The sequence below is a fragment of the Hypanus sabinus genome, chromosome 2, assembly GCF_030144855.1.
Source record: "Hypanus sabinus isolate sHypSab1 chromosome 2, sHypSab1.hap1, whole genome shotgun sequence".
NCBI classification, from domain to species: domain Eukaryota; kingdom Metazoa; phylum Chordata; class Chondrichthyes; order Myliobatiformes; family Dasyatidae; genus Hypanus; species Hypanus sabinus.
The window spans coordinates 55,302,650-55,330,464 of NC_082707.1; the positions used below are offsets into that span (position 1 = coordinate 55,302,650).

Genomic DNA, 27,815 nt, shown 5'->3' on the forward strand with positions numbered 1-27,815 from the left:
ATGTCTTTAGGGATCAATTGATTCAGGGGTTGTGTTGAGATAGCCAAGGAAGACTAAACTTCAGCAGCAATTCAGGCAAATCTACCAGCTAGAAGGAGAGCTGTTCCCCATGGTTGTCTTCTAGCACAAGTTGGAGATGTTCTATGGAAAGATGAATTTTGCTTGTGCCTGGAGGTTGATCATCCAAAGCCTTGATACTGATATTCAATCTCAATTGCTGAGTTGGAATTCTCCAACATGAGGTTCTTGGCTGACTCTCATTTAATAAATGCTTGAAGCTCATGGGTCTGGGACCCTCACAACAAGGAAGCTGGAAACATTACGTGATTAGGAGATGATGCTTACAGGGAGAATCAGCCATCAGAATTCTACTTCCTGCTGATGGGTATCCTCTTTTACTGAGAACTTTGGACATGATGCCTGGAAGTGTCCTGTGTCACCACAGTAGAGGCTGGAACTTGCCTGGACTGGGCTTGCCACTCTGAAGTTAATTGCTGCACTGTTCTAGCCATTTCAGCCAAACCAGACTCCATTGGCTTTAACTTCTCCTCCACCTTACTCATGAACTTTGGTTTTCATGGGGCATGCCACTCTAGTAGTAGTTATTGCACTGTATGAACCACATCAACCAAACCAGCCTCTACTGACTTTAGCTTCTCTCCTACCTGTCCAACGAACTTCAGTCGAGATCAACTGTTCTCTTTTTGCTGGGTCCATTTTAGTGGTCAAGACTTGCTGACACATATGCAGTTATGGCCCGGGTGTAGAGGGAGAAATGCTGAAACAGATGAACAGTTAACTGATTTTTAATAAGAACTGTGCAAAGTAATGGAAAAACAATAGATACTAGGCCATCAGGACCATTAACTAAAACTCTCAGACTGAAAGCTATCACCATTACTGTGGCTAGGAAGAAGTAACTGATTAATAAATGAATATTGCGCCTTTATAGCATCAACCTGGACAAGGATGAAGGTAAGCAAGGAATATACATATAGCAGACTTTGTGTGCAGCTGGTCAAGTCTCAATAAAACTGGAATGAGAGGAAGGGAGTTAAACCACAATGAAACACTAATTGGCTGAAACGTGCATACTGAACAGCGTGATTATGGAACACATGTGAACTGTGCCTAACCACAGTGTCCTGGGTGAAGAGAGAGTAGAGCAGTGGACCAGGTATGCGTCCTTGAAGTATGCCAGGGTTCATTGTCAGCAAGGAGTTGTTGTTTTTCCTGATCCAAACAAACTGGTCTCCTGGTGAGGAAGACAAGGACCCAGTTGCTGAGGGAGGTACAGAGGCCCAGGTTTTGGAGCTTGGTGATTAGAACTGAGAGTTATGATTGTGTTCAACACAGAACTGTGGTCAATAAACAGCAGCCTGACGTAGGTATTACTATTGTCCAGGTAATCCAAGGTTAAGTGAGAGCCAGTGGGGTTACATCCACTGTAGAACTATTGTGTGATAGGCAAATTGCAGTGGTCCAGGTCTTTGTATAGGCAGGGATTATTCTAGCAATGACTAACCTTTCAGAGCACTTTATATCAATAAATGTGAGTGCCACTGGGCGATAGTTATTGAGGCAGCATACCCTGCTCTTAAGACCATAAGACATCGGAACAGGAGTAGGCCATCTGGCCCATTGAGTTTGCTCTGCCATTCAATCATGACTGATCCTTTTTTCTTCGCCTTCTCAACCCCAGTTCCCGGACTTCTCCCTGTAACCGTCAATGCCATGTCCAATCAAGAACCTCTCATTCTCTGCCTTCATTGCACCCAATGACCTGACCTCCACAGCTGCATGGGGCAACAAATTCAACAAATTCACCACCCTTTTGCTAAAGAAATTTCTCTACATCTCTGTTTTGAAAGGGCGCCCCTCTATCCTGAGGATGTGTCCTCTTGTCCTAGACCAGTGGTTCCCAACCTTCTCTATGCCCCCACCCCTAGGAAATGTTTGATTAATGTTCGCACCCCCTACAAAAGTAATGTCACATTTGAAGACGAAGTCTAATTTCTAATTTTTGAACCACATACAATACTGCGGGTGAGCAAATTGAACTTTAAAAAATAAGCTTTTAACTCAGTGAATTAAATGCAAATATAAATTGAGCAAGTGGATTCTAATTTATTCAGAAAAAATTGTAAACAGTAAAATCAATCCCAATTGTGAACATAAAATTCAATGACTTCTTTGCTCCTGCTTCTCATTCATGATTTTGTCAAAACGTGGAACATTCTTGCTGACTGCGATCCGCAGGTCTGCCTGTAGATTCAGGAGATTCCTAGATTTTGTCTTGTTTGACAAAAGAGAACTGAATCCAGATTAACACAAGTATGTTGTTGCAAATGGAATGAGGACACGGAGTGCTTTTCCACCAACATTTGGGAACATATCCAGTGCTGCACATCAAAAGTCCTCCAAAGTCTTGCTTTCAAGTTGCATTTCAAGAGCTCAATTTGTTTACAAATCAATAAGATCTTCCTTCAGCTCTTCATCATCTGACATTTTCTCCAAATTGTAGGAATATGGATTCATGATCTATTCTTCTGAAGTCTTCAGGTCTCCAGCAGCAAAATATCCATCAAACGATTCTGACAACATTTCCAAATGATCCACATTTTCTTCACGCACAGTGGGAGTTATGGATCCAGCATCATCAACCATCTCTTCTAGTGAAGGAAAATTTGAGAGGTTGCCTCTTTCCTTCGATGCCAAAGACGTAACTTTTCTTAGAAGGCATTCAACTTTTCACAAGCCTTCAATATGTTTATCCCTTTTCCTTGAAGAGAAACACTCAGGTCATTTATACGAATAAAAATGTCATCTAAGTAAGCCAGCATTTGGGCGAATTCCTGTGATTTCATTGCACCAACCATGCTCCTCCAGAAAAACTTTGATTTCTTCCCGCAGTTCAAAGAAGCGGGCTAAAGCTTGTCCTTGTGACAACCGACAGACTTCAATGTGGAAAATCAAAACTGAATGCTCGCTTCCCAGATTCTCACAAAATGATTTGAAGATGCGATGGTTCAACGTACGCCCCCTGATCCAGTTGATGATCTTCGCACAAGTATCAAGGACTTTCTTCAAATTTGGAGGCAACGTTTTTGATGCCAAAGCATGCCGATGAAGAAAACAATGGGTAACTTGCAAGTCTGGAATCTCCTTTTTCATCAATGCAGAAAAGCCAGATTTATTTCCGAGCATTGCAGGTCACCCGTCAGTGCACACAGAACCAATGACTTTGATATCTAAATCATGTTTGGCAAAGAACATGTTTCACCAGCTGCATCACATCCAACTGAACAGAGATTTTAAGAGGACTAGCTCTGACATGTGAGGTGACTTGGTCCAAAATATTTTCACTCAAATCACTGATTCGGTTGTGAATGACATTATTTGATAGGGGCATCTGTTCAAATTTTTTTCTTGCTTCTTTGCCCGGGATAATTGTTGCCATTTCCAGTGCACGTGGCTTGATAAGATCTTCCGCAATTGTATGAAGCTTCTTGGATTTGGCCACTTTATGTGCCACTTGGTATGAAGCAAGAAGCAGTGATTTTTCAACAGAAATGAAACCTAATTTTGGAAGAGCTCCTTGTGAATCAAAACAAGCTCTTTTGATTTTCAATGACCCAACATCATGTCCTTCAACATCAGCTCCTCCATGCTTGTTCTTGAAGTGCTTTTGAAGCTTGGATGGCTTCAGGTTTGAGTTGGGAAACACAACACTACAAAGAATGCACTGGGGTTTTTGCAAGCCATCATTTCCTGTTGTGCAAGTGAAACCAAAGCATAGTTATCATTCCATTTCCTTCTTTTTGACATGATGAAGGGTTAAGGGTAAAGAGAAAAATATGAGCTAATATGAGAAAAACTATCTAAGTCAGGGATGACCACTTTACTCACCAGACACGCCTATAGCAAAGTATCGCGAGAAATACGCTTTCGAATATTATATTATGATATTATCTGCGGTTACGCCAAGATAAATCGTCAGGTGGAAATGCTATGGGGACGCGATGTGATTTATTAGGTTACTCTCTACTGAATTTACACACCTATTTCTGATGATTACTGGAGATATGAACTTCCATCACAATTCAAAGTCCTCGGTGCTAACCATGATACCTCCTCAACTAACACAATTCAAAATTATCAACGATTCAAGAAAAAAGCCTGTAAAAGGGGGGTTTCTTCTTTTTCTTTGTAACTGTGTATGTTAATCAAAATGGCTTCTTTATTTTATTAAAAGTAGGAATGCTTCTTTGTTGCAAGAGAGTGCTGGAAGCTTGTTTGGGTTAAAACTTACTGATAACAAGAATTGTATTCCTTTGTAAACCAAATGGGGATTAATGTTGTTCTTTCTTCTGAGTCTGTAAGCTATTGTTGGCGGGCTTTTGGGGAGATCAGCGTGAGGGGGTGAGAGAGAGAGGACTCGATGCTGTAAACTGGGCAAGGAATGGACCCCAAGTGGGGGTCCAAGGCCAGGAGATACCCCAAGGAGAGGAGACGAAGATAGATGTGCTTGGTTGACCACTTCGGGTGGTCCTGAGCTGCGAGTCGAGGAGTTCAGAGGGGATCGAATGGTGGCCAGAAGACTTCAGTAATTGAGCTCCAACGGTTGTGCACGAAGTGGTTTGGACTTTGATAAGTTTGGTGCCTTTTCTTTATTTTCTTTTCCTTCATGTATACTGTATCATTATTAATTACTTAGTTATAGTAATCTTCATAAACTGTAATCATTTAATCGCATATGGTGCCCTGTCTGTTCTTTGGCGAGGCAGGGACATCACACAGCATCCACACTAGCTGATTACCCAGTTTGGTGGGGCTGAAGGCTGCTCCCCCTAGACGAGAACGAGCTGAGCGAGCCTGAGGCGACCCAGGGGGTTACAAACCTTTTACGAGAAAAAAACCTTTGAAATTCAGAAACTTCTTTAATGCATTGAGACAAATATGAATGAATGACTTCAGCTGCTTTTTATCAAAATGCGGCTTTTTATAATTAAATAATTTACCTACTGTTCGTGGGTTTGGTTTTAACGCGAAGTTGTTACTCGATGGTTGATTCAGGATGTATAAAGATTTTGGCATTATGCGATGGTTTTTAACTCTGAGATGTAACCTTCTAGCTAACATTGATGAGTCTCCTCAACTCTGAGGTGTAACTCCCAGGTAACACTGATGAGAATCCTCAACGTTGACTCGGACAGCAGGAGACTGGAGTGAATTTATATCTGTCTTGACTTGGGTAGCAGGAGAATGGAATGTGCTTGGGACAAACGTCACTACCACTTCTCAAGGCACACTGGCAGCTGGCTGAGTGATGACTCGTGAGTCGTCACTCAGGGACACAAGCCACTCTTTATCACACCCCCTGAAATTCCATCTCACACCCCTGGTTGAGAACCCCTGTCCTAGAGTGTACAAACAAAAGATTTAATTAGTAAGTATGGCGCAGTTAAGTAAAAATAATTACAGGTCCTTCCCAGGTTATGATCCCTGATTAATGCATTTGTAACCTACATACAAGTGAGTGTCTGGGAGACCATCCATATGGATTTGCCAATTGCTGTAGACGTATAGGCATCTTTGCTGCCTGGATATTTGGTTCGCACCCACTTTTCTGACTTGTGAACTGTCTGTTCATGTGGATGGAAATCTGCCTTAACCTAAAGACAAATAGTTATACTCAATCTGCAGTGTTTCCAGCAGATAAGCAGGAGCTGAAATATGGGGAGGAGGATTAAATATGAATACGTATATTGTTATGTTCAGTGACTTCTTCCCTGAATTGGCATTCCTCCTGGGACAGTAGCAATTAGTGCTGCACTTGACCCTTTCCACTTCGGTGCTGCAATGATTGCATGCTTCCTTCTCCAGCATTAAAAAAGGAAATACTGATTCTCTTGTCAGTGCAAGTATAGTTTTGAATTTTCCAAATTTCTAGAAAGAAGTGGTGAAATCTGTAATGGACTTTTCAATCCAGTGCAATTGAAGAAAATGATATAACTTCATTAAAATTAGTGCCTGTGAAGTGGATATATTTCAATTAAGATTGAAAATTTATGCCAAGTTTCAGTGCTTTCCTCCTTCGTCACAGAATTTTGTGATGTTTTGAAAGGTTTCGATTGCAATATTCTTCCCTGGAAGTTTCCATTGCAGTGACATGACTATGTAGTTTTACATAGCAGTAATGTCAGGCATTACATATAGTAGAAATGATGTGCATGATGTACTTTTTTTTAGTGTTTCATGTGTTTCATGTTTCATGTTTCTTTATGAAACTAGGCAATGTTGGAAGAAGGTATCACACAAGCTGAAACATTTTCAGTTATGTACACACCAATTGCAGTGAAACCAACTGCGGTACAAATAGAAAAAATAAAAGAGGTTTTCAGGAACAAACATCCTTCTTATGCCAGCTACCTTTATGCAGGTAATTAAGTGAAATTTAATCTCTGACTTTTAAATAACAGATGGTAGAAATTTGACTTGTGCAAAATGGACAGGTACTGGATAAGCTATTTTTATCCACTATTATAATGTATAACAAAAAAGTGATTCAAGGACATTTGTTATGTACCAACTTTTGACATAAATTTCTATCCCCTGTGTTAACTATAAACAATCATGTTATTTCCTATTTATATCATTATCGTAAGATTGATCAAAAATTGAATACTGTACAAAATTCTAATGTCCTGTTTGCTCTTCGGCAATTAGAATTCTTTTATACAATTATGTGAAATTTCTTTTAAAATGAAAATGAACTATATTCCCTGAAATGCATTGTTATCTAGCAGGGAGTGTACTATGTTTACATTTTGATAGATTAATAGTCCTTTCAGTTTAAAGCTGCAGTTGACACTTTGATTTTTCCATAGTGGGTACGTAGTGGGTGCTTTATGAAATGTGTCATGTCCTGTGCTTTAATGAAGCCAGCAGTCCAATAGCACTTCAGTTGCTTCTGCTTCTTTTAATCATGTAAATTTATTCACAGCTACTCAGGATTTCTCCCACTTTCCTAAAGATATAGCTGCTATTTCACTGCTTTCTGGTGCTTGGAAATGTAGAATATTTTAGTAACAGAAAAAAAGGAGTTTAAATTTTATGTTCTATGGCTCCATTTTACTTAAATATTTAAATGACTAATTTGACACCAGTCAAATAGACAAACGGATATTCAGCCAGAATAAAGGTAAGGTGTTGATGAATAAAGACTAGGATTTCCAGTTGTTGAAATGCTACTCAATTCCAAGGAACTATTTTAATTGTCTCCTCCCTCTTCCTCCTGTTCAGCATCTTTTTCTCTGTTTTCCTCATGCTTTTGCTCCTCAGTTGATTGCTAAAGAGCTATTAAGAAGCAATTCTGTGAAGTTATACAGCTATACAATAAGGATTCTACTGCTCTGATGGATATTGGATGACAACATAGCTTTTATTATTTGCATGCTATGCCTAAGCCTGTGGGTACTAGTGTTGTCAGACTCATTATCAGAAATTTGAATTTGTCACCCATTGGTCAGTCTTGCTTTGCTGGGGTCGCTGAAATGCAATTGCATGGTGGAATGTAACAGAATTAAAACATCATGGTGCAGCCAAGATATAGGACAGTGGCCACAAAGATTCTCCCCTTTTGTATGCTATGTGGAAATTAACAGTGAATTATTCTTCTAGTTCTGATGCAAGGTTGTGCTGAGGTGCCCTGGCCATAATGCCACATATGTCACTGGTTTGCTATGACACAGCAAAGCCTGTAACGCCTAGCATTGCAATAACCTTGATCGGTTCACTGGACCCCAGCAAGAGAAAGTAAAATGCAGTTATATTTCCAGCAGCTGTTAACTGTGCACACACTATAGTGTCTACTGTGATTCACGAAATTCTGCACAATTATTAGATGTCATTTTTGATGGAGTCATTCCTTATCTTACAACCAGTTTCAAAATTTGTTGCTTGCTATATGGAAATGTAGTGGGTTTATTAGTAAGCTTGCAAAAAAATTGGTGGAATTCTTGATGGTGAGAAAGGTTGGCAAAGGATTCAGCAAGATATAGACCATTTGGAAAAGTGGGCAGAGAAATAGCAGATTGTGTTTAATCCACACGAGTGTGAGTTCTTGCAATTTGGTAAGAGGAAAGCTTACAGTAAATGGCAGGACATTAAGGAACATTCATGTCCACATGGATCCTGGGGTGAAAATCCATAAGCCTCCTAAAGTGGTAACACAAATAGATGAGTCATAATAAAGGTATATTGCACACTTTTGCCTGTAAATTTAATTGCACAACGGATGAAGAATCTTATAGTTGCAATCCTTTTTGATATTAAACTATAAAGGTCACTTATCAAAGTTAAAAACAATGTCTGGTTGGGAGAATAATCAGTCAATCTGATTTGAAAAGGCCATAAGATATAGGAGCAAAATTAGGCCGTTTGGCTCATCAAGTCTGCTCTGCTATTTTATCATGGCTGATCCATTTTCCTCTCAGCCCCAATCTCCTGCCATAACCCTTCATACGCTGACTATTCAAGAATGTATCAACCTCTGTCTTAAATATATCAAATGACTTGGCTTCCACAGCTGTCTGTGGCAACAAATTCAACAGATTCACCACTCTGGCTAAAGAAATTCCTCCTCATCTCCATTATAAGTTACCAGTCCTCTATTCTGAGGCTGTGTCCGCTGGTTCTCGACTACCCCACCATAGGAAACATCCTCTCCACATCCACTCTATTGAGGACTTTTAACATTTGAGAGGCTTCAATAGATCCATCCTCATTCTTCTGAATTCCAGTGATTATAGGCCCAGAGCCATCAAACGCACCTCATTTTCAATCCCAGAATCATTCTTGTAAAACTCCTTTGAATCTTCTCCAACATCAGCATATTTTTTTCCTAAATAAGGGGCCGAAAACTGCTCACAATTCTCTCAATGAGGCTTCACCAGCGCCTTATACAACCTCAACATTACATCGTTACTTTTGTATTCTAGTCCTCTTGAAATGAATGCCATATACAATCCTGAGGTTAATTTTCTTGTGGGCATAGTTAATTACTCCATAATAAAATAATAACCATAATAGAACCAATGAAAGACTGCACCAACTTGGGGCGTTCAACCAGTATGTAAAAGACAACAGCCTATGCAAATATGAAAAGAAGGAAATAATAAATAAATAGATAGATAGATAAGCAAGCAAGCAATAAATAGCAAGAACATGAGATGTAGAGTAGAGTCCTTGAAAGTGAGTCCATAGAGAATATTTCAGCGATGGGACAAGTGAAGTTCAGTGAAGTTATCTCATTTGGTTCAAGAGCCTGATAGTTGAGGGGTAGTAACTGTTCCTGAACCTGGTGGTGTGAGTCCTGAGATTCCTGTACCTTCTTTCTGATGGTAGCAGCGAGATCAGAGCATGACTTAGGCGGTGGGTGTCCTTGATGATGGATGCTACTTTCATGTAACAATACTCTGTGTTGATGCGCTCAGTAGTAGGGAGAGCTTTTGTTGTGATGGACTGGGCCATATCCACTACATTTTGTAGGATTTTCCATTCAAGTGCTTTGGTGTTTTCATATCAGGCTGTGATGCAGCCAGATCTACAGAAGTTTGTCAAAGTTATAGATGACATGTTGAATCTTTGCAAACTCCTAAGGAAGTAGAGGTGCTGTTGTGCTTTCTTCATAATTGCACTTACGTGCTGGGCCCAGAACAGGTCCTCCGAATTCACCGAGGAATTTAAAATTGCTAACCCTCTCTGATCCTACGATGAAGACTATCGCTCAGTTTTCTGCTTATGGTATTATTTAAGTTTATTTTTTCCTAAATTATGTTCACTGTTTCCAAAGTGCAGAGCACAAATAGTTTCGGTGAGAACATTTATAGGTCTTGTGCCAAAAATTATTCAACATTGAGGTGTATGGTAATTTTCAGATCCTGGTACAAATCATATCCTGCCTCAGACTGTTGACTGGTCTGAAGCCTTCACACAGCATTACATGTTGTTACTTGGTTTCAAGAATCCAGAGGATGGAAACTTTTTGGAGAAGATCATAAGTAGAAGGTCACCAACATTCACAGGTACAATAATTACCATTGTAAATGCTACGTCAAATTTCATTAGGAATTTTTCTGATTGTTGCAACTTCAGCTGATGATTGGCGAAAGTATTAAAAAAGAACATGAATGTGCTGGGGTTATGGCAATTAACTAGATAAATCTGCCCAAAGAGCAATTCCAGTATATCTGGGGCTTAGTATTAGTTATGTTCAAACAAAAGCCAAAGTACAGTATAAAGTGCTATAATGACATATTTAAGTGGACTAGACAATAAAGAAAACTTAAACATGTAAAGTTATAGTCACTGCCATACCATGAAAAGCTTGATTTGAGAAACAATTTGTCTTAAAAGTTTCTCACAGTACTTTTCAAGGTGAACTTTGTATTTCTGATGTATTGTACATGGAAACTCCGTTTCTAGGCTATAGGTATCAAATGCCATTTATTACAGTTACTCGACCAGCTCACTAGCATCTATTGCATTTTTTTCTCTCTCTGTCAAAGCTGCTGCAGAAGAACAATGCATACCTTATCTGAGTTTGGGTTTTGAACTACCTGCTAAGTTTTTTTGTAAAAGTTAACCAATGATCACTAGCATAGAACTGTAAAAAAAATGCTTAAAAATGCATTTCTTCAGTTCTGAGTCTTTCCAGAGAAATGCTGGGGGAACATGCACCATAGGAAAGTTATAGATGCTGTCTACTTGAAAAGAGAACCACATTTTCTGCTTTAACAATGAGCAGCAGAAGGCCAGACATTTTCAGGTGCTCCAGGATTGCAAACTTCCCAGTGGCGCTTATGGTGCCATTAACTGCATTCACTTTGCCTTTAGCCATAAAAAATGTAAGTGTAAACCAACCCCACTGGGTTTTGCTCCTCTGTTTTGTCTCCACTGTATGAGACACAGTTGCCTGAATTTAAACAGATAAAACCCCTCTGGTTTCCTTGGCTGTGTAAGTATAGGGAAGACATACTCCAGTCCCACCAAGCCCATGAGATTGAGGCGGCTCTGCCACCCCAAACCCCGGTTTGTGTGGACGCTGTGTAGTTTGCTATCCTGTTACAACTCACTGCCAAGAGACAATAGACAGCACACTGCATATGCTTAAAGGAATTATATTTATGAATCTTAACTTAAGAGATAGTAAAGAAAAAAACAAGAAACAAAAAGGGCCCATTATAATTAAACAGTCCAATGTGCACAAGTTGGAGCTCAACTCTTCCTAAAATTCATATTCACTAATCCTCAGTTGATCTCGACACTTGGCTCCATCGAATTATGGTCCCCCATCAGGTCAAGTCCTAAAACGGATTCTCTCCAGCATCTTCTCTCTTCGTCTCCCGCCAAGCAAAACGAAAACCCAAGACCAACCTTAGAGTCCCTCACAAAACCTCTTCCCCCAGTGTTCTCTCAGACCTTCTCCTAGTTCCATCATCCTAGTTGGATGACACACATTCCTCAGCATCCCTTATCTTCAACAATTGCCGAAACAGGGTAAAAGCAGAACAGACTGCTCTTATAGAACTGCTAACATGAAATACCTACAACATAGCAGTGAAAATGTGAACCAGGGTGTTTCACAGACATGACATTTCCTTCAACATTTCCTTCAATCTAGAATTACTTTTCTCTCTGCCTTACTGTAAATCTATATTCACTCAATATCTTATTCAAAATCAATTCTCCTTGTTCATATTTTGGCCCTATTTTTAGCTGGGAAGCATCTTGATAACATTTTTCTACAAAAATACTATATAAAGACTAACTTACCCACCATGGAAACATTAACTGGTGAATGACTTTCCTTTTGTTATAGAAAACAGACACAACTATTTTTCCAATATACAACATGGTGCTGTCATGCTGTGGTTCATGTTACTCTTATGAAGTTGTACTTTAGACAGATATATTCCCACTGAATCATAGAAGTAGATATAAATTAATAAAAGGAAAATCTGATTTTCAATGGCAAGAAGAGAATGTAAATTTATAGAACTAAAACCATCCCAGATATGAATGTTAACTGGTGATAATTACATTGGTAAATGCCAAAAGAAAGATTTACATTTGATTGAATTGCTGATTAAGAACAATGGTCCATAGGTGTAGCAGTACTGTTAAGTGTGATATTGTGTCAACAGGGTCCTTAACTTTATCCAAAAACTTGTACTATACTAAAGAATGTTATTTAAGGTTATACTGGGGCCTTGCAGTTGGCCCATTATTTTTGACTTGGTGGGAAAGGGAAAATTTTGCAATTTTTTTCACTCTTGATTACAATCAAATCATCCAATCTGCAAAATATACTCTTACAGATATTCGATCAAAGGATTCTCTATGATGTATGGACCCTTGTGATTAAATAAATCTTTCAATATTCTGTCTCAACTATGAATAGATGATTAAAAGACTTACTGACTCTCAACATAAAAATGTAGTAAAGTATAAGACAGAGATAGGTAATTTGCCCATAGCAATCCATTTTATGGCACTTTCCCAAATCTCATTGCATTATTTGTACTTTAAGCATACCTCAACTCCTCTCTTAAAGCTACAGTTTAATCTATTTCACCATCCTGTCAATTTAACAACCAGTCCCTAAAACATTTGTCCACTGTTTACTCCAACGCCCTTTATCAAGCTATTTAACCTATTCTTTTGCCTCATACATCTTTGAAGTTGGCATGAACATTATCTCCCTCCTCTCTACTAAATTACCAATTTCTCAGCTCCTACTTTGCAGTCTACTCTGGGAGGAAAAGGAAAGTATCCATCCAATTCTGTATTCACGTAATTGTCATGATTAGAACTGATCAAAATGTAACTTATTACAGTTTAAGGATAAAGGGGAAGCCTTTTAGGACCAAGGTGAGGAAAAACTTTTTCACACAGAGTGGTGAATCTGTGGAATTCTCTGCCACAGGAAACAGTTGAGGGCAGTTCATTGGCTAGATTTAAGAGGAAGTTAGATATGGCCCTTGTGGCTAAAGGGATCTGGGGTATGGAGAGAAAGCAGGTACAGGGTTCTGAGTTGAATGGTCAGCCATGATCATACTGAATGGTGGTGCAGGCTTGAAGGGCCGAATGGCCTACTTCTGCACCTATTTTATATGTTTCTATGTTACATCAGTAGAGGATGGAGAAAATTGTCAAAGTAATCTGAACACATGGACTTCAGACTTTTGCGTAGTAATTGTGTTAGTGATCCACACATGAGTCACTAATGCAGGCTTACTTTAAACAGCTTAGTGTGTATTTAAATTCTGCTTATTCTTCAAGATGTTAGTGGGTACTTTAATCTGGAGCAAAAAGCTTGTCAACAAATGTCAGTGGAAAATAATTGACGAGATATTGTATTTATCTGAGTGATAGAAGTATATGATTTCCAGTTGTGCAATACAATGGGCTAAGTAATCTATTGGTCAGTTATTGATAATGATAGTACTTTAATTACGGTTCACGAAATTCATTTTCTGGATCACATTTTCCATTATTTTCTCATTATACAGAAGGAAGCCATCTTGGCACATAAAAGAAATGCTGGTTGTCGGAGTAATTGCATCAATCTCATTTCCCTACTTATTTCCCAGTAACCTATTCTCGCTCATGTGCACATCATTGCCATGCTGATTCTCCCACACCCACATGCAGTAATTTATAACTGCCAATTCACAATAATTATCACATTTTAGGGTTTTGGGGGAAACCTAGTCCACCTACACAAATGCAAAGTAGTCACACAGATTGTGCCAGAGCTCAGGTTTGATCTTGGATCACTGGAGTATAAACCCTTGTCAGACTACCTTTCAATGCTTCAGATGTGTTCTTGTACTATCTGGTATCTAACTACATCATAATGATCCAGTGGAATAATTTCAAGATCCCACTATGATCTGAGATGATTATTGTAATTTTCCACATGCACCTCCAATATTTCTATAGACTGGCAAAAACATAATTTAGTGAAATGAGATCAGATATGAATCATCAAGGTCACTTAGAAACAACATTACCAATAACTATACTGTATATAAATCTCACATCTTCATTTTCAGTTTCTTCCATAACGTAGGCCCCATGAGATTACTTTCTGACATTGTGGAGTCGGTGCAGAAACAGGGCCTTGGGCCCATAAGACATAAGAAAAAGGAGCAGAATTAGGCCATTTGATTCATCGTCTGCTCCGCTGTTCTATTATGGCTGGTTTAGTATCCTCATCAACCCCATTTTCTTGCCTTCTCCCCATAACCTTTGACACTCTTACTAATTAAGAACCTATCAACCTCAGCTTTAAATAGACCCAAAGATTTGGCCTCCATAGATGTCTGTGGCAATGAATTCCATAGATTCACCATGCTCTAGCTAAGAAAATTTCTTCTCATCTCTCTTCCAAAGGGATGTCCTTGAATTCTGAGGCTGTGCCCACTGGTCTAAGACTCCCCCACTACATGAAGCATCCTTTCCATATCCACTCCCCTTTATCATAAGAGCATAAGCCTGCAGGATATAGAAGCAGAATTAGGCCATTTGGCCCATTGAGTCTGCTCTGCCTTTTCATCATGGTTGATCCAATTTTCCTCTCAGCTCCAATCTACTGACTTCTCCCCATATCCCTCATGCCTTTATCAATCAATAATCTATCTACCTCTGCCTTAAATATACATACAAACTAAGCTTCAACAACTGTCTGTGGCAATGAATTCCACAGATTAACAACTCTAGTTAAAGAAATTCCTCCTAATCTCCATTCTAAAAGGACGCTCCTCTATTCTGAGTCTGTGTCCTCTGGTCTTAGATCCACCACAGGAACCATCCTCTCCACAACCACTCTATTGCGGCATTTCACCGTTCGATAGGTTTCATTGAGATCATAGCTCATGCTTCTGAATTCTAGGGAATACATGCTCAGAGCCATCAAACACTCCTCATATGACGCCTTTCAATCCCAGAATCAATTTTGTGAAGCTCCTTTGAACCCTCTCCAATGTCAGCACATCCTGTCTTAGATAAAAACAAAACTGCTTAAAGTACGCCAAGTGTGGCCTCACCAGTGCTTTATAAAGTCTCAACATTACATCCATGCTTTTGTATTATAGTCCTCTTGAAACGAATGCTAACATTGCGTTTGCCTTCCTCACCACAGACTCAACCTGCAAATTAACCTTTAGAGAATCCTGCACAAGGACTCCCAAGTCCCTTTGCACCTCAGTTTTTTGTATTTTCTCTCCATTTAGAAAATAGTCAACCCTTTCATTTCTTCTACCAAAGTGCATGACCATACACTTCCCAACACTGTATCCCATCTACTACTTCTTTGCCCAATCTCCTAATCTGTCCAAGTCCTTCTGTAGCCTCTCTACTTCCTCAAAATTATCTGCCCTCCACCTATCTTCATACCATCTGTAAACTTTGCAACAAAGCCATCAATTCCATTATCCAAGTCACTGACATATAACGTAAAAAGAATCAGTCCCAACACAGACCCCTGTGGAACACCACTAGTCACTGGCAGCCAACCAGAAGAGGCTCCCTTTATTCCCACTCTGCCTCCTGCCAATCAGCCACTGCTTTATCCATTCTGGAATCTTTCCTGTAATACTATGGGCTTGAAGCTTGTTAAGCAGCCATTTGTGTGGCACCTTGTCAAAAGCCTTCTGAAAATCTAACTACACAACATGATTCTCCTTTCTTTATCCCGCTTGTTATTTCTTCAAAGAATTCCAATTGAGTTGTCAGACAAGATTTTTTCTCGAAGAAACCATGCTGAGTATGGCCTATTTTATCATGTGCACCCAAGTACCCTGAGACCTAATCTTTAATAATTGACTCCAACATCTTCACAACCACTGAGGTTAAGCTAACTGGCCTATAGTTTCCTTTCTTCTGCCTCTCTCCTTTCTTGAAGAGTGGAGTGACATTTGCAGTTTCCCTCTCAGCCCCAATCTCTTGCCTTCTCCCTGAATCCCTTCGTGCCCTAACTAATCAAGTATCTATCAACCCCTGCCTTAAATATACCAATAATTTAGCCTGTACAGCTGTCTGTGGCAACAAATTCCACATATTCACCACTCTCTGGCTAAAGAAATTTCTCCTCATCTCCATTCTATTAGGACTCCCTAATTCTGAGACAGTGTCCTCTGGTCCTAGACTCCCTCATAATAGGAGACATTCTTTCCATATCTACTCTATCAAGGCCTTCCAACATTCAATAGGTTTCAATAAGATCCCTCCTCATTCCTCTGAATTCCAGTGAGTACAATCCCAAAGCAATTAAACACTCCTCACATGACAAGCCTTTCAATCCCAGAATCATTTTCATAAACCTCCTTTGAACCCTCTCCAATGTCAGCACATACTTTCTTAGATAATGGGTGCAAAACTGCTCTCAATACTCCAGGCGAGGCTTCACCACTTCCTTATAAAGGCTCAATGTTACACCCTTGCTTATATATTCTTGTCCTCTTGAAATTAATGCCAAATTTACATTTGCCTTTCTCACCACTGACTGAACTTGCAAATTAACCTTTAGGGAATCTTACACCCAAGTTCCTTTTTACCTCAAATTTTTGAATTTTCTCTCTATTTAGAAAATAGTCTGCTTTTATTTCTTCTACCAAAGTGCATGACCATATACTTCCTGACACTATATTCCATTTTCCACTTCATAAAAACATAGAAACATAGAAAACCTACTGCACAATACAGGCCCTTTGGCCCACAAACCTGTGCCAAACATGTCCTTACTTAGAACTACCTAGGCTTACCCATAGCCCTCTATTTTTCTTAGCTCCATGTGTCCATCCAGGAGGCTCTTAAAAGACCCTATTGTATCTGCCTCCTCCACCACCACTTCTTTACCCATTTTCCTTATGTACCCAAGTCCTTCTGTAGCCTGTCTGCATCCTCAACACCACTTACCCCACCACCTATTGGCCATAAAATCATCAATTCCATCATTCAAATCATTGACACATAATGTAAAAAGCAGCAGCCCTAACACAGATTCCTGTGGAACATCACTTGTTACCTTGTTTAGGAATGGAATGGAAGAACCATCTTTGCCATTCTCAAAATGGATACAGTTGATCATGGTTTTATAAACTAAGGATGAGGCAGTTAATCAGTCTTAAACCTTGTAGTGGGCAATGTTTCAGAAAATGACTCCTCCAGTTCTAATATGTATCTTGAATGCATAGCAAATTTGCCAATAAATCCACTTTGAAGCTGTGGCTTTTCTAAACTGTTTTTAAAGCCTATCAGTTAAAAATAACCAATTCCCATTTTTTCCATAAAGAGAACAATCAAACATTCCAAGATGTGACAATGATATTTTGCTTAATGGTTGCATTTTTCATCTAAAATATATTAAGCCCCTTTGTAAAGGCAGATGGAAAAACCATAAATGTTTCTTAATATTTTCTAGAATCTAGGACACCATTTTGGTCACTGACTGTAAAAGAAGTTGAGAAGAACATGGATATCCTTGGGAGGAGGATCCTGCCAGTTTTAGATTTTACACTGTGCACTAAATTAGCTGTGGGTATATTAATTTATTAAATTGACGCATGGACCCATGGAGCAACTGAAATCTTTTCTTAGTATTGAAGATTTACATCAAGAAGCTGCTATTGCATATTTTAGCTCATTTTTGAATTCATTTAAGTACCTTCAATATATACTATTAGCAAATCCACAAAAAATAAATAATATAGTTTTCAATGTGCAGTCTTCCTAATTATTTAGAGAAAAAATGTTAGTACTAATAACATCATGATTTGTCTTATTGCTGGTTTGTAGTAATTATAACAATGACAAACCACTACCCAAATTAGTTGTTGCATAAAGTGGCATTGAGTCAGATCAAAAGTAATGAGTTAATTTCATATTGTCAGAAATCTATTTCTTCCCACTCACTAGAATATCTTAGAGTAGGCCCCATTTGTCCATATGGGGATTGAGCAAAAGTCACCATAGTGATTTTTTTAAAAAACTTCATAAAGTTAAACAAGTATAGTAGATTTATACTTATGAAACTTTTTCTATAATTGGCTCACTGTAAATATTTTCTCCGTTCTATAAAAATATACATTTGAATTATTGTTGACCTTTTCTAAGATGCATTCCATTAAATTTAATAACATTTTATAATCTAACCTACGGGGAAAGAAATTATTATCAAGGTGCAAATCCAATTGTCCATTTGCAATGTCTCATCTCTGTGATAGTGTTTGATGCAATTTAATTGGTATGTGGGATGGACAGTAAAGCTTAAATGTAAATAAGAATATACTGTTTTAAAAAGTAAACTGCCAATTTCACTTATGCTTTTCCTCGCTGTTATCAAATCCCCTGAGAATTTTTCTCAAAAGAAAATGGACGTTAAAAACCTCCAAATTGTTAATTAAAACTGCTTGAAGATCTGACTTTGTTTGAAATCAACAGAGCCATTTAGAAGTATAAATATAATGCAGGAGATTACTGAGGTATGAACAGATGTTTGAAACTGCTTGACCTTGAATGAAATCAGTACAGCCTTTTAAATTGGTAAATATGGTATGTATACACTTCGAATGGCCTGAAATAATTTGTGTACTTATACACTGCACCATTTTAATTGATTTGTTTTTAATTCTATTTGTCAAATTTAGGCAAGATTATGTGATAAATGTAGAGGATGTAATTTGTAACCCACTAACATTTGGTTGTTTACATCCTAGACACTGTATATTTACATTTATATTGGTATTGATCATGGACTTCTTATGACATTGTAATTTATAGCATTAGTATCAGACAGTCCCATTGAATCTCGTGCATCAATGTTACTGTGCCACATTGTCTCGGCTCTGATGCAATTATATTCTCTCAAATTGACATTTACAGTGAACTTCTCTAAGACAGGTCTAATTGCTCGAAGGTGGCAATAATTGGAATTGTAATTATAATGGTCACATGTACTGAGGTATAGTCAAAAGCTTGTTTTGCATACTGTTCATATTCAATACACAGTGCTTTGAGGCAGTGCAAGGAGTAGAGTATAAATATGCAGCCTTGTGGGGCACTGTTGTTAATATAATTATGACAGAAATGTTGCTGCCTTACTGATTGCGGCCTGTTGGTCAGAATCAGGTTTATTATCATTGATATATATTGTGAAATTTGCAACAGTATAGTGCAATACATAGAAAATCACTATAAGTTACAATAAGAATACAGTGTATATAAATTGTTCAAAAAGATGATGGCAGAGGGAAGAAAATTTTCTTAAAACATTAACTGTGCATCTTCAAGCTCGTGTACCTCCTCTGTGATGGCAGAAATGAGAAGAGGGCGTGTCCTGGGTGGTGAGAAGCCCCAATGATGGATTCCATAGTCTTGAGGCGTTGTCTTTTAAAAGTGTCCATAATGGTGTGGAGACTAGTGCCATGATGGAGTTGGCTCAGTCTACAGCCCTCTGAGCTTGTATCAGTCCTGTGCATTGGAATCTCCATACCAGGCAGTGATGTAACCACTCGGAGTGCTCTCCAGGCTGCATCAAGGATTCAGTTGCAGAGGGAGGTTTTGACTTCCAAATCTCAGAGTTTTGTGATGAGTTTGTTTGAAATTATAGTATTGAAGGTGGAGCTGTAGCAATAAACAATAGCCTAACCTAGGTACATGTACTGTCCAGATGCTCCAGGGAGGAGTGTAGAGCCATGGAAATGGCATATATCACAGACCTGTTTTGGTGGTAAGGAAATTGCATTGGGTTGAGGTTGTCTGGGAGGCTAAGGTTAAATCGTGCCAACAACAGCCTTTTGAGGCACATTCATGATAAAGGATATTAGGGTCACTGACCAATAGTCATTAAGGCACATTACTTTGTTTTCCTTAGATATTGGGACGATAGTGGTCTTCTTAAAGTAGATGGGAACATTAGATTTAAGCATGGAGGGGTTAAAAACATCTTCAAAAATCCTTCCAGTTGAACTGCACAGGATTTATGGACACTGTCAGGACCTCAACCAAGCCAAAAGCTCTCCATGGTTTATTTTCTGGAAGACTGACCTAATGTCCACAATAGTGACTATGGGTTCAGATCCAATGGCGGCTGTTGTGATGACATTGCAAACACATTCTGTTTGAAACAATCTAGAGAATATATTAAGCTCATCGGTTAGAAATATACTGTTAACAGCAATGCTGCCTGACTTTGTTTTATAGCCTGCTCTGCCACAACTGATGGCTTGTCTGGGACTCGATTTTGGATTGATATTGCCTTTTACCATCTTGCTTAGCTTCACAGAATTTGTTTCTTGATTTCAGGGTCAGGGTCATTTGATTTGAATGCTGCAGTTCCAGACTTCAGTAAAGAAACCATCTGTGGTGTCAAATTGGGACCAGAATTGTCCTCTTTTGGTACACAGCCTTCAACATACTTGTTGATAAAGTCCATGATGGTGGTGATACACTCATCTTGGCTAGTTGCTGAATCTTTGAACATGAACCTGTCTACGGACTCAAAGCAGTCGTGTAGAAGCTTGTCACTGTACTGTACATCTTTCCTTACTGAATCCTCCCATTTCAGCTTCTGTTTGTATGCAGGGAGAATGAGCACAACCTGCTGGTGTAATTTACCAGGCAGTGTGATGGAGCGTAGAGTTATTTTTTAGAATATGCACAATGAAATGCATATATTGTTTCTGCTTCCAATTTTCCAGAATAAACAGGGAGAATATCAATCAGTCTGTAATCTTGGCTTCTACTAAACAACTGACTGAATTTTTTGTTACAAAATGACTTCCATTACTTTCTCTTGGTCATCCAGAGGAACAGAATGGGATTCTGATTCATCATTTTCTGCCCATGTCACCCAACAAGATTCTTCAGTCCCACAATATTATTATCTTGAATCATTAGTTTCTATGTCATGTTACACAACATTCTTGCCAAAATGCTTTTATGTTGCATCACTTATCCAAGGAAGTACTAACAAAATGAAAGGGGATTAAGAAATAGAATTGAGCCACCAGTCAACTTCAGTTGATTCAACAAATTTACAGAATGAATAATCCAAAAACCTTTGCATTAACAAGTGTCATGTGTTCCACTCCCTTCACCCTACTTACAGCAGTGTCTGTCCACTATTTAGGAAAGCTCTTTATTTTACTTATATAGATTATTGCAGAAAGATGTTGAGACATTAACGTTTTGTTGGCTGTGTCTTATTTTTGTACGTTCACCACAGTTCAAATCTCTAGTGCTTTCTAATCCACACTGATAAACATACAAGGCTTTTGTTCAAGCTTTTGGATAAATATTTGACAATTAGGAAAGTTTACTTGGTGAAAGTTGTTGTTAGCTTTTGGAAAGGTCTGTAATGAACACTCAGAAGCACAGCCTTTTAAATGAGCCTGAAATCCTAAGGAACTCATAAACACGAGATATTCTTCAGGTGCTGGAAATCAAGAGAAACCCACACAAAATGCTGGAGGAACCCGGCAGTTCAGGCAGCATCTATGGAAATAAATAAACAGTTGACATTTTAGGCCGAGACCCTTCATCAGAATGCTGCCTGACCTGTTGAGTTACTCTTGCAGTTTGTGTGTGTTCCTGTGGAACTCCTCTTTTCTCCAGGATATTTCTAGAATTATATAATGTTGCTTCATTTCTTTAGCTGCAAGAAACACATTTTTGAATGGCTTTGCGCCCATCTTTTTATAAGAAGTCTATATATAACAAAGCATTTTGAGCTGGTAGAACTTTCATAGCATGTAAACATGGATAATGTAAAATCTGGGATAATCTCCATGTGAGGTTTTCAGATTTATATCGGACAACTGGAAGAAGAATATGCCATGTGCCTTTTCAATTAAATTATGATTGATCTACACCTCACATTAATTTTGTTTTCCTATATGATTCATATTTCTGTATACCCTATTATTCTTGGTCTTGAATTTTTAAGTGGTTTCATATAGCCATTTGAGGGCAAAATTTCATTACTTGTGAAAAGATGCTTTCTGATTTCATTCCATTGTGGCTGCCATAATTTGTTTTAGATTTCTTAATCAACAGAAATCTTTTCTTTGTACTTGATCTACAGAATCTCTAGTTATTCTAGATTTCTTAGCAAGGTAATCCATCACCTTCTATGAACTAGTCCCCATATCTTAACCTTTAACTTTCAAGTCCTCATAAAATTCAAGAGTTGCTGTATCCTTTCCAATGCTAGCATTTCTTAAAAAACATTATTGCTGAAAACTATATCCTCTGTGCAACTTATTTTAAGAGAACAAGATCTCTTCCCTTGTCTCTTTAGTATTTTCGTGTAATAATATCTGCAGATCTACAGAAGGACCTAACTATTTTCATCTCAATAAGGAAATCTTAGTTATGAATTTTAACTTTGCTGCCCAGCTATAAAGCATTTTAAACCATCCATTCCATCAATGCCAATGGAAATAAGGTTATCTGTGTAATAGCAGAATTGAAACAACTGTTTTATGGCTTGAAGGTATGTGCAAAATCCACTCCATAATTCCTTTTAGAGCAAGTAATAAGGCAACTTCATTCTGAAAATGGCAATTGTTAAAGAATTCTCCTCATGTTATTCATGGCCATGATGGTAGGAGATTGGATCCTGCTGCTGCACTCACTGATGTAAGGCTGATGAACTCTCAGTTTCCACTTTTTAAAACCATATTGTGGAAATAACTCATGTTGTATTGTATCCTGAGATCTTTCAAGGGTGAGACAAAGTATGATCAATCTGAAACACAGATCAAGGGCCCTTCAGTGGTGCTAGAAAAGCAAAAAGACAAACATGTTTTAGGATGGAGTGAGAGTAAGTGAAGGAGAGAGGGGGAGAAAAAAATAGAAAGGATATACTGCAGAACAAAATTGTCAAGGTAACAATTACTGTTAAAACCAGAATTGGATCAAAATAATACAAATTGCAGTGTAACAAATTGAAATCAAGTTCAAATGGTACAGACTTGGGAAGTACTGATTTACATAAAATTTGCTAAACTCATTAAGTCCTGAGAGTGATATCATAAGCAGTACAAAAACATGCCCTTTCAGCCCACCTCTTCCATCCCATCTATGATGCCTATCTACACTAATCCCATCTGTGTATAACTCTCTAAATCTTTCCTATTCAATTACCTGTCAAAATAACTTTTTGTAGTTGTATCTGCCTCCAATATCTCTTCAGGCATCTTATTCCAGATATTTGTCACCTAAGGATAATGGGAAAATATACCCCCCCCCCCCACAAGTCTCCTTAAAATTTCTCCCCTCACACCTTAAACCTGTGCCCTCTAATTCCAGACTCCACTGAACTGGGAAAAATTTTTGACTATCTGTCTTGTTTATGCCTCTCCTTATTTTATAAAGCTCTTATAAGGTCAACAATCCAATGGCAGTAAACACAGCCTATCCAATCTTGCATTATAACTACAACCCTCCATTGCAGGCAACCTACTGGTGAATCTTTTCTGCACTCTATTGCTACCATGTGTCTTTGGACTCTATTACTACTGTATCCTCTATAGTGTGGTGACCAGATCTATAAACAATATTCAAAGGGTAGTCTGCACAACCATCAAAGATGCCTACTGAGCCTTTTCCTTTCCCTGACCATACTTCACTAAACTAGACCACCAACCTGTGCTCCTTCCCCTTACATACAAATGAAAACTGAAACATACAGAAAGTCTTACATGTGTTGAGCTGAGGAAATAGAGGAACTTCTACATGACCACTTTGAGTTGGTAGACCAGTCCATGTTCAGCTGCCAGCCTAGATGATTATGTTATCATATAACAGACTATATCTTACCAGAGAGGACAATATGGGTGCAATATCATTGCTACAAGACCTGTTTCTGAGGCTTCTGCTTGTAATATTGTCTTCTCCTTTGACAATATGTCATCTGCTTTAGACTTGCCCCATCGTGAACTACAATTGCAGCAGTTGTTAATTATTGTAGGAAAATCCTACAAAAAAGTAGTGGATATGGCCCAGTCCTTCATAGGTAAAGCTCTTCCCACCACTGAACACATCTATATGGAGGATTGCTGCAGGAAAGCAGTACCCATCATCAGGGACCTCTACCATCCAGGTCATGCTATCTCCTTGCTGCTGCCATCAAGAAGAGGGATACAAGAACCTCACGACTCACCCCACCAGGTCAGGAACAGATATTATCCCTCAGCCATCAGGCTCTTGAACCAGAGGAAATAACTTCTATTAATTCCACTTGTTCTATCACCAAACTGTTCCCACATCCTTGGTCTCACTTTCAAAGACTCTTCATCTCATGTTCTCGATATTTATTGCTTATTTATTTATTATTATTGTTTCCATTTTCTCTTTTTGTGTTTGCTCAGTTTGTTGTCTTTTGCACATTGGCTGTCCATCCTGTTGGTCTGGTCTTTCAGTGATTCTACAGTATTATGGTTATTAGATTTATTGAGTATGCCCCCGAGACCCTTCGTCAGAATGTCTCAGCCCGAAACGTCGACAGTGCTTCTCCCTATAGATGCTGCCTGGCCTGCTGTGTTCCACCAGCATTTTGTGTGTGTTGCTTGAATTACCAGCATCTGCGGATTTCCTCATATTTGATGATACCCAATGGTTGGTTCACCTACAGGAGCTATTATATTTGCCTTTGTCAGTCTCAACTAGGCTTCAGGAATCTCTTCGCAATCCACAAGTAGCTTGTTTGCTTGGAGATTGAACTATCAAATGCTTTCTTTCCCCTTGCCTTCTAGAGTCATACAGTGTTGTAATAGCCCACTACATCACACTTACCTATTAGCTCATTTAAACCAATCTCATTTGTCCCTACTAGGTCTGCATCATTCTATACCTTGCCTATTTAAATGCCTGTCTATATAGGACTTGACTGTAGTGATTGTATCTGATTCCACTACCTACTCAGGCAACAAGTTCCAGATATCAACCATTATCTGTCTTCTCAAGTTCTCTTTAAAACTCTCTTCTCACCCATCCCCTCATTTTTGATATTTGAGAGGTATCTGTATATTCATCTATAAGCTGCTTGACTTAAGTAATTGCTAGTTTGGAAATAACCTTCATGATCCTGTCCCTTGAACTGTCATAATTCCCATTGGCTGCACTATAAATACCTTATTTTGGTTTGCAGTGATAAAATCCACATTACATTTTTCTTGCTTCCTTGGATTCACACCTTTAGAGAATACCTCCCACCAGGCTCAAGTCTAATTTTCTCACAGTTGATGGTTTGTTTCAGAAGGACCTTGCACGTTGCTTCAAAGTCAAGTGTTACAGTTATCCCTGCACTAACATGTTGGTAGAGATACATTTCTGGGTGTTCTTTCAACAGAGATGACTGTGCATGATTCTTCAATAGACAAAATAATTCAGATACTCTGATACCCATGGGATTTTGGGGGTGTCAGGCTGACAGATTTGTGAGTCTATTGGATGCTCCTCCGATTAATATCCCACCCATTTTAAAGTTCTGGTGTTGAATGTTACACGATTGTATAGTACATTTTTCAGTGAACCAAGTAGTTTAAAGGAAGTATGGGCATCAAGAGCCCAATGCATTTATAAGAAGCACAGGAACAGAGCTCCAGTATGTTTATAAGGAGAATGGGAATGGGATCCAGTGAGTTTATAAGGAGTGTGAGAATGGAGCCTGGATGAGTTTAGAAGGAGTGTATCACCCAGTGAGCCAAATACCAAAAAATGGGAATCTGCAAATAATGGGATGGCAGATTATTCAAAGTTCAAAGTAAATTTGTTATCAAAGTATGTATATGTCACAATACACAACCCTGAGATTAATTTTCTTGAGGGCATCCTCAATAAATCCATAGTAGAATAATAGCCAAAATAGAATGAATGAAAGACTTCACCAATTTGAGCATTCAACCATTGTGCAAAAGACAACAAACTGTGCAAATACAAAAAGAAAGAAATAATAAATAAATGAGTGATAAACTTGAGAATATGAGATGAAGAGTCTTTGAAAGTGAACCCATAGGCTGTGGGAGTATTTCAGTGATTGGGCAAGTGAAGTTAAATGAAGTTGGTTCAAGAGCTTATTGGTTGAGGGCAATAACTGTTCCTGAACCTGGAGGTACAAGTCCTGAGGCTCCTATACCTTCTTCCTGATGGCAGCTATGTGAAAAGAGCATGACCTGGATGGTGGGAGTCTCCGATGATGGATGCTGCTTTCCTGTGACAATGATCAGTGTAGGTGTGCTCAACAGTGGGGAGGGTTTTACCCTTGATGGACTGGGACATATCCACTACTTTTTGTAGGATTTTCCATTCGAAGGCATTGGTGTTTCCACACCAAGATGTGATGCAGCTAGTCAACATACTCGCCACAACACATCTTTAGCAGTTTGTTGAAGTCTCAGATATCGTGTTGAATCTTCACAGGTTCCTAAGTAGAGACACTTTTTTCATAATTGCACTTAAGTGCTGGGCTCAGGACAGATCCTCTGAAATGTTAACACCGAGGAATTTAAAGTTGTCGACCCCCTCCACCTCAGATCCTCATGGACCGTTGGTTTATCCTCCTGAAATCAATAATCTGCTTTTTGGTCTTGCTGATATTAAGTGGTTGTTGTTGTGGGACCACTCAACCAGATTTTCAATCTCCCTCCAATATGCTCATTCATCATTATGTTTGATTCAGCCTACAACAGTGATGTTGTCAACAAACTTGAATATGGCATTGGAGCTGTCCTGCTGCATTCAGAACTGATTATATGGTTCCTCTCAGTCACTCCATGGATGTTCTTGATGCCTTATAGAAATTATTTCTTTCAGTCATTACACTTCAATTTTGCAGCTATTAACAAATGAACAATTGATTTTTTTTTCAATGGCACAAGCACAAATAATTAAGAGTGCTCTTTTGAAATGTGATTGGTGTGATTTCATTCCGTAGAGTAAAAGTACTAAAACTAATTTTAGAAATTGAATAAGGCAAGTAGGTCATGTTAGGCCGGGTGACCATAAGGAAATTAGCTTCAGCATCTGAAAAAGATACAGAAATGCAACAGAGGGAGACTAAAACGTTTTAAAATAAATACTCAACAAAATTTAAAGGGGACAAATAATGAGATGAAGATAAGGAAAAACTAATGGGAAACAACCTAATGACATTTATAAACTAAATCATATATTCCCAGAATAAACAATGATCTCTCTAGCAAAAGCTGAAGTTCTTTGAAAGAGCATAGGGGTTCAAGTTAAAATGAAATCTGTATAAGGAGTTTATGTAAGGACTTAGACAGTGCATGTCTATTATTTAGGCTTGGAATTGGATGATACTAAGGTAGGTAGGCGTTGGGGATAATGAAGTAGGTTTTCAAAGTTTGCAGAAAGATTTAGGCTAGTTAGAAGAGTGGGCTGAACGATGGCAAATGGAGTTTAATTCTGATAAATGTGAGGTGCTACATTTTGGTAGGAATAATCCAAATAGGACATACATGGTAAATGGTAGGGCATTGAAGAATGTAATTGAATAGAGTGATCTAGGAATAATGGTGCATAGTTCCCTGAAGGTGGAATCTTGTGTGGATAGGGTGGTGAAGAAAGCTTTTGGTATGTTGGCCTTTATAAATCAGAACATTGAGTATAGCAGTTGGGATGTAATGTTAAAATTGTACAAGGCATTGGTAGGGCCGAATTTGGAGTATTGTGTACAGTTCTGGTCACCGAATGATAGGAAAGATGTCAACAAAATAGAGAGA

At 38.6% G+C, this 27,815-nt stretch overlaps 1 protein-coding gene across 1 annotated transcript in view; it reads left to right on the forward strand.

Annotated features, from left to right (window-relative positions):
- The window catches only part of LOC132404738 (spermatogenesis-associated protein 16-like), a 115,182-nt gene that overhangs the window by 57,296 nt on the left and 30,071 nt on the right, over window positions 1-27,815 (forward strand). The window contains exons 6-8 of the mRNA XM_059989164.1: window positions 6,295-6,442; window positions 9,942-10,088; window positions 17,492-17,604. Of these exons, the coding sequence (XP_059845147.1) occupies window positions 6,295-6,442; window positions 9,942-10,088; window positions 17,492-17,604 (408 nt within the window). The remainder of the gene's footprint in view (window positions 1-6,294; window positions 6,443-9,941; window positions 10,089-17,491; window positions 17,605-27,815) is intronic.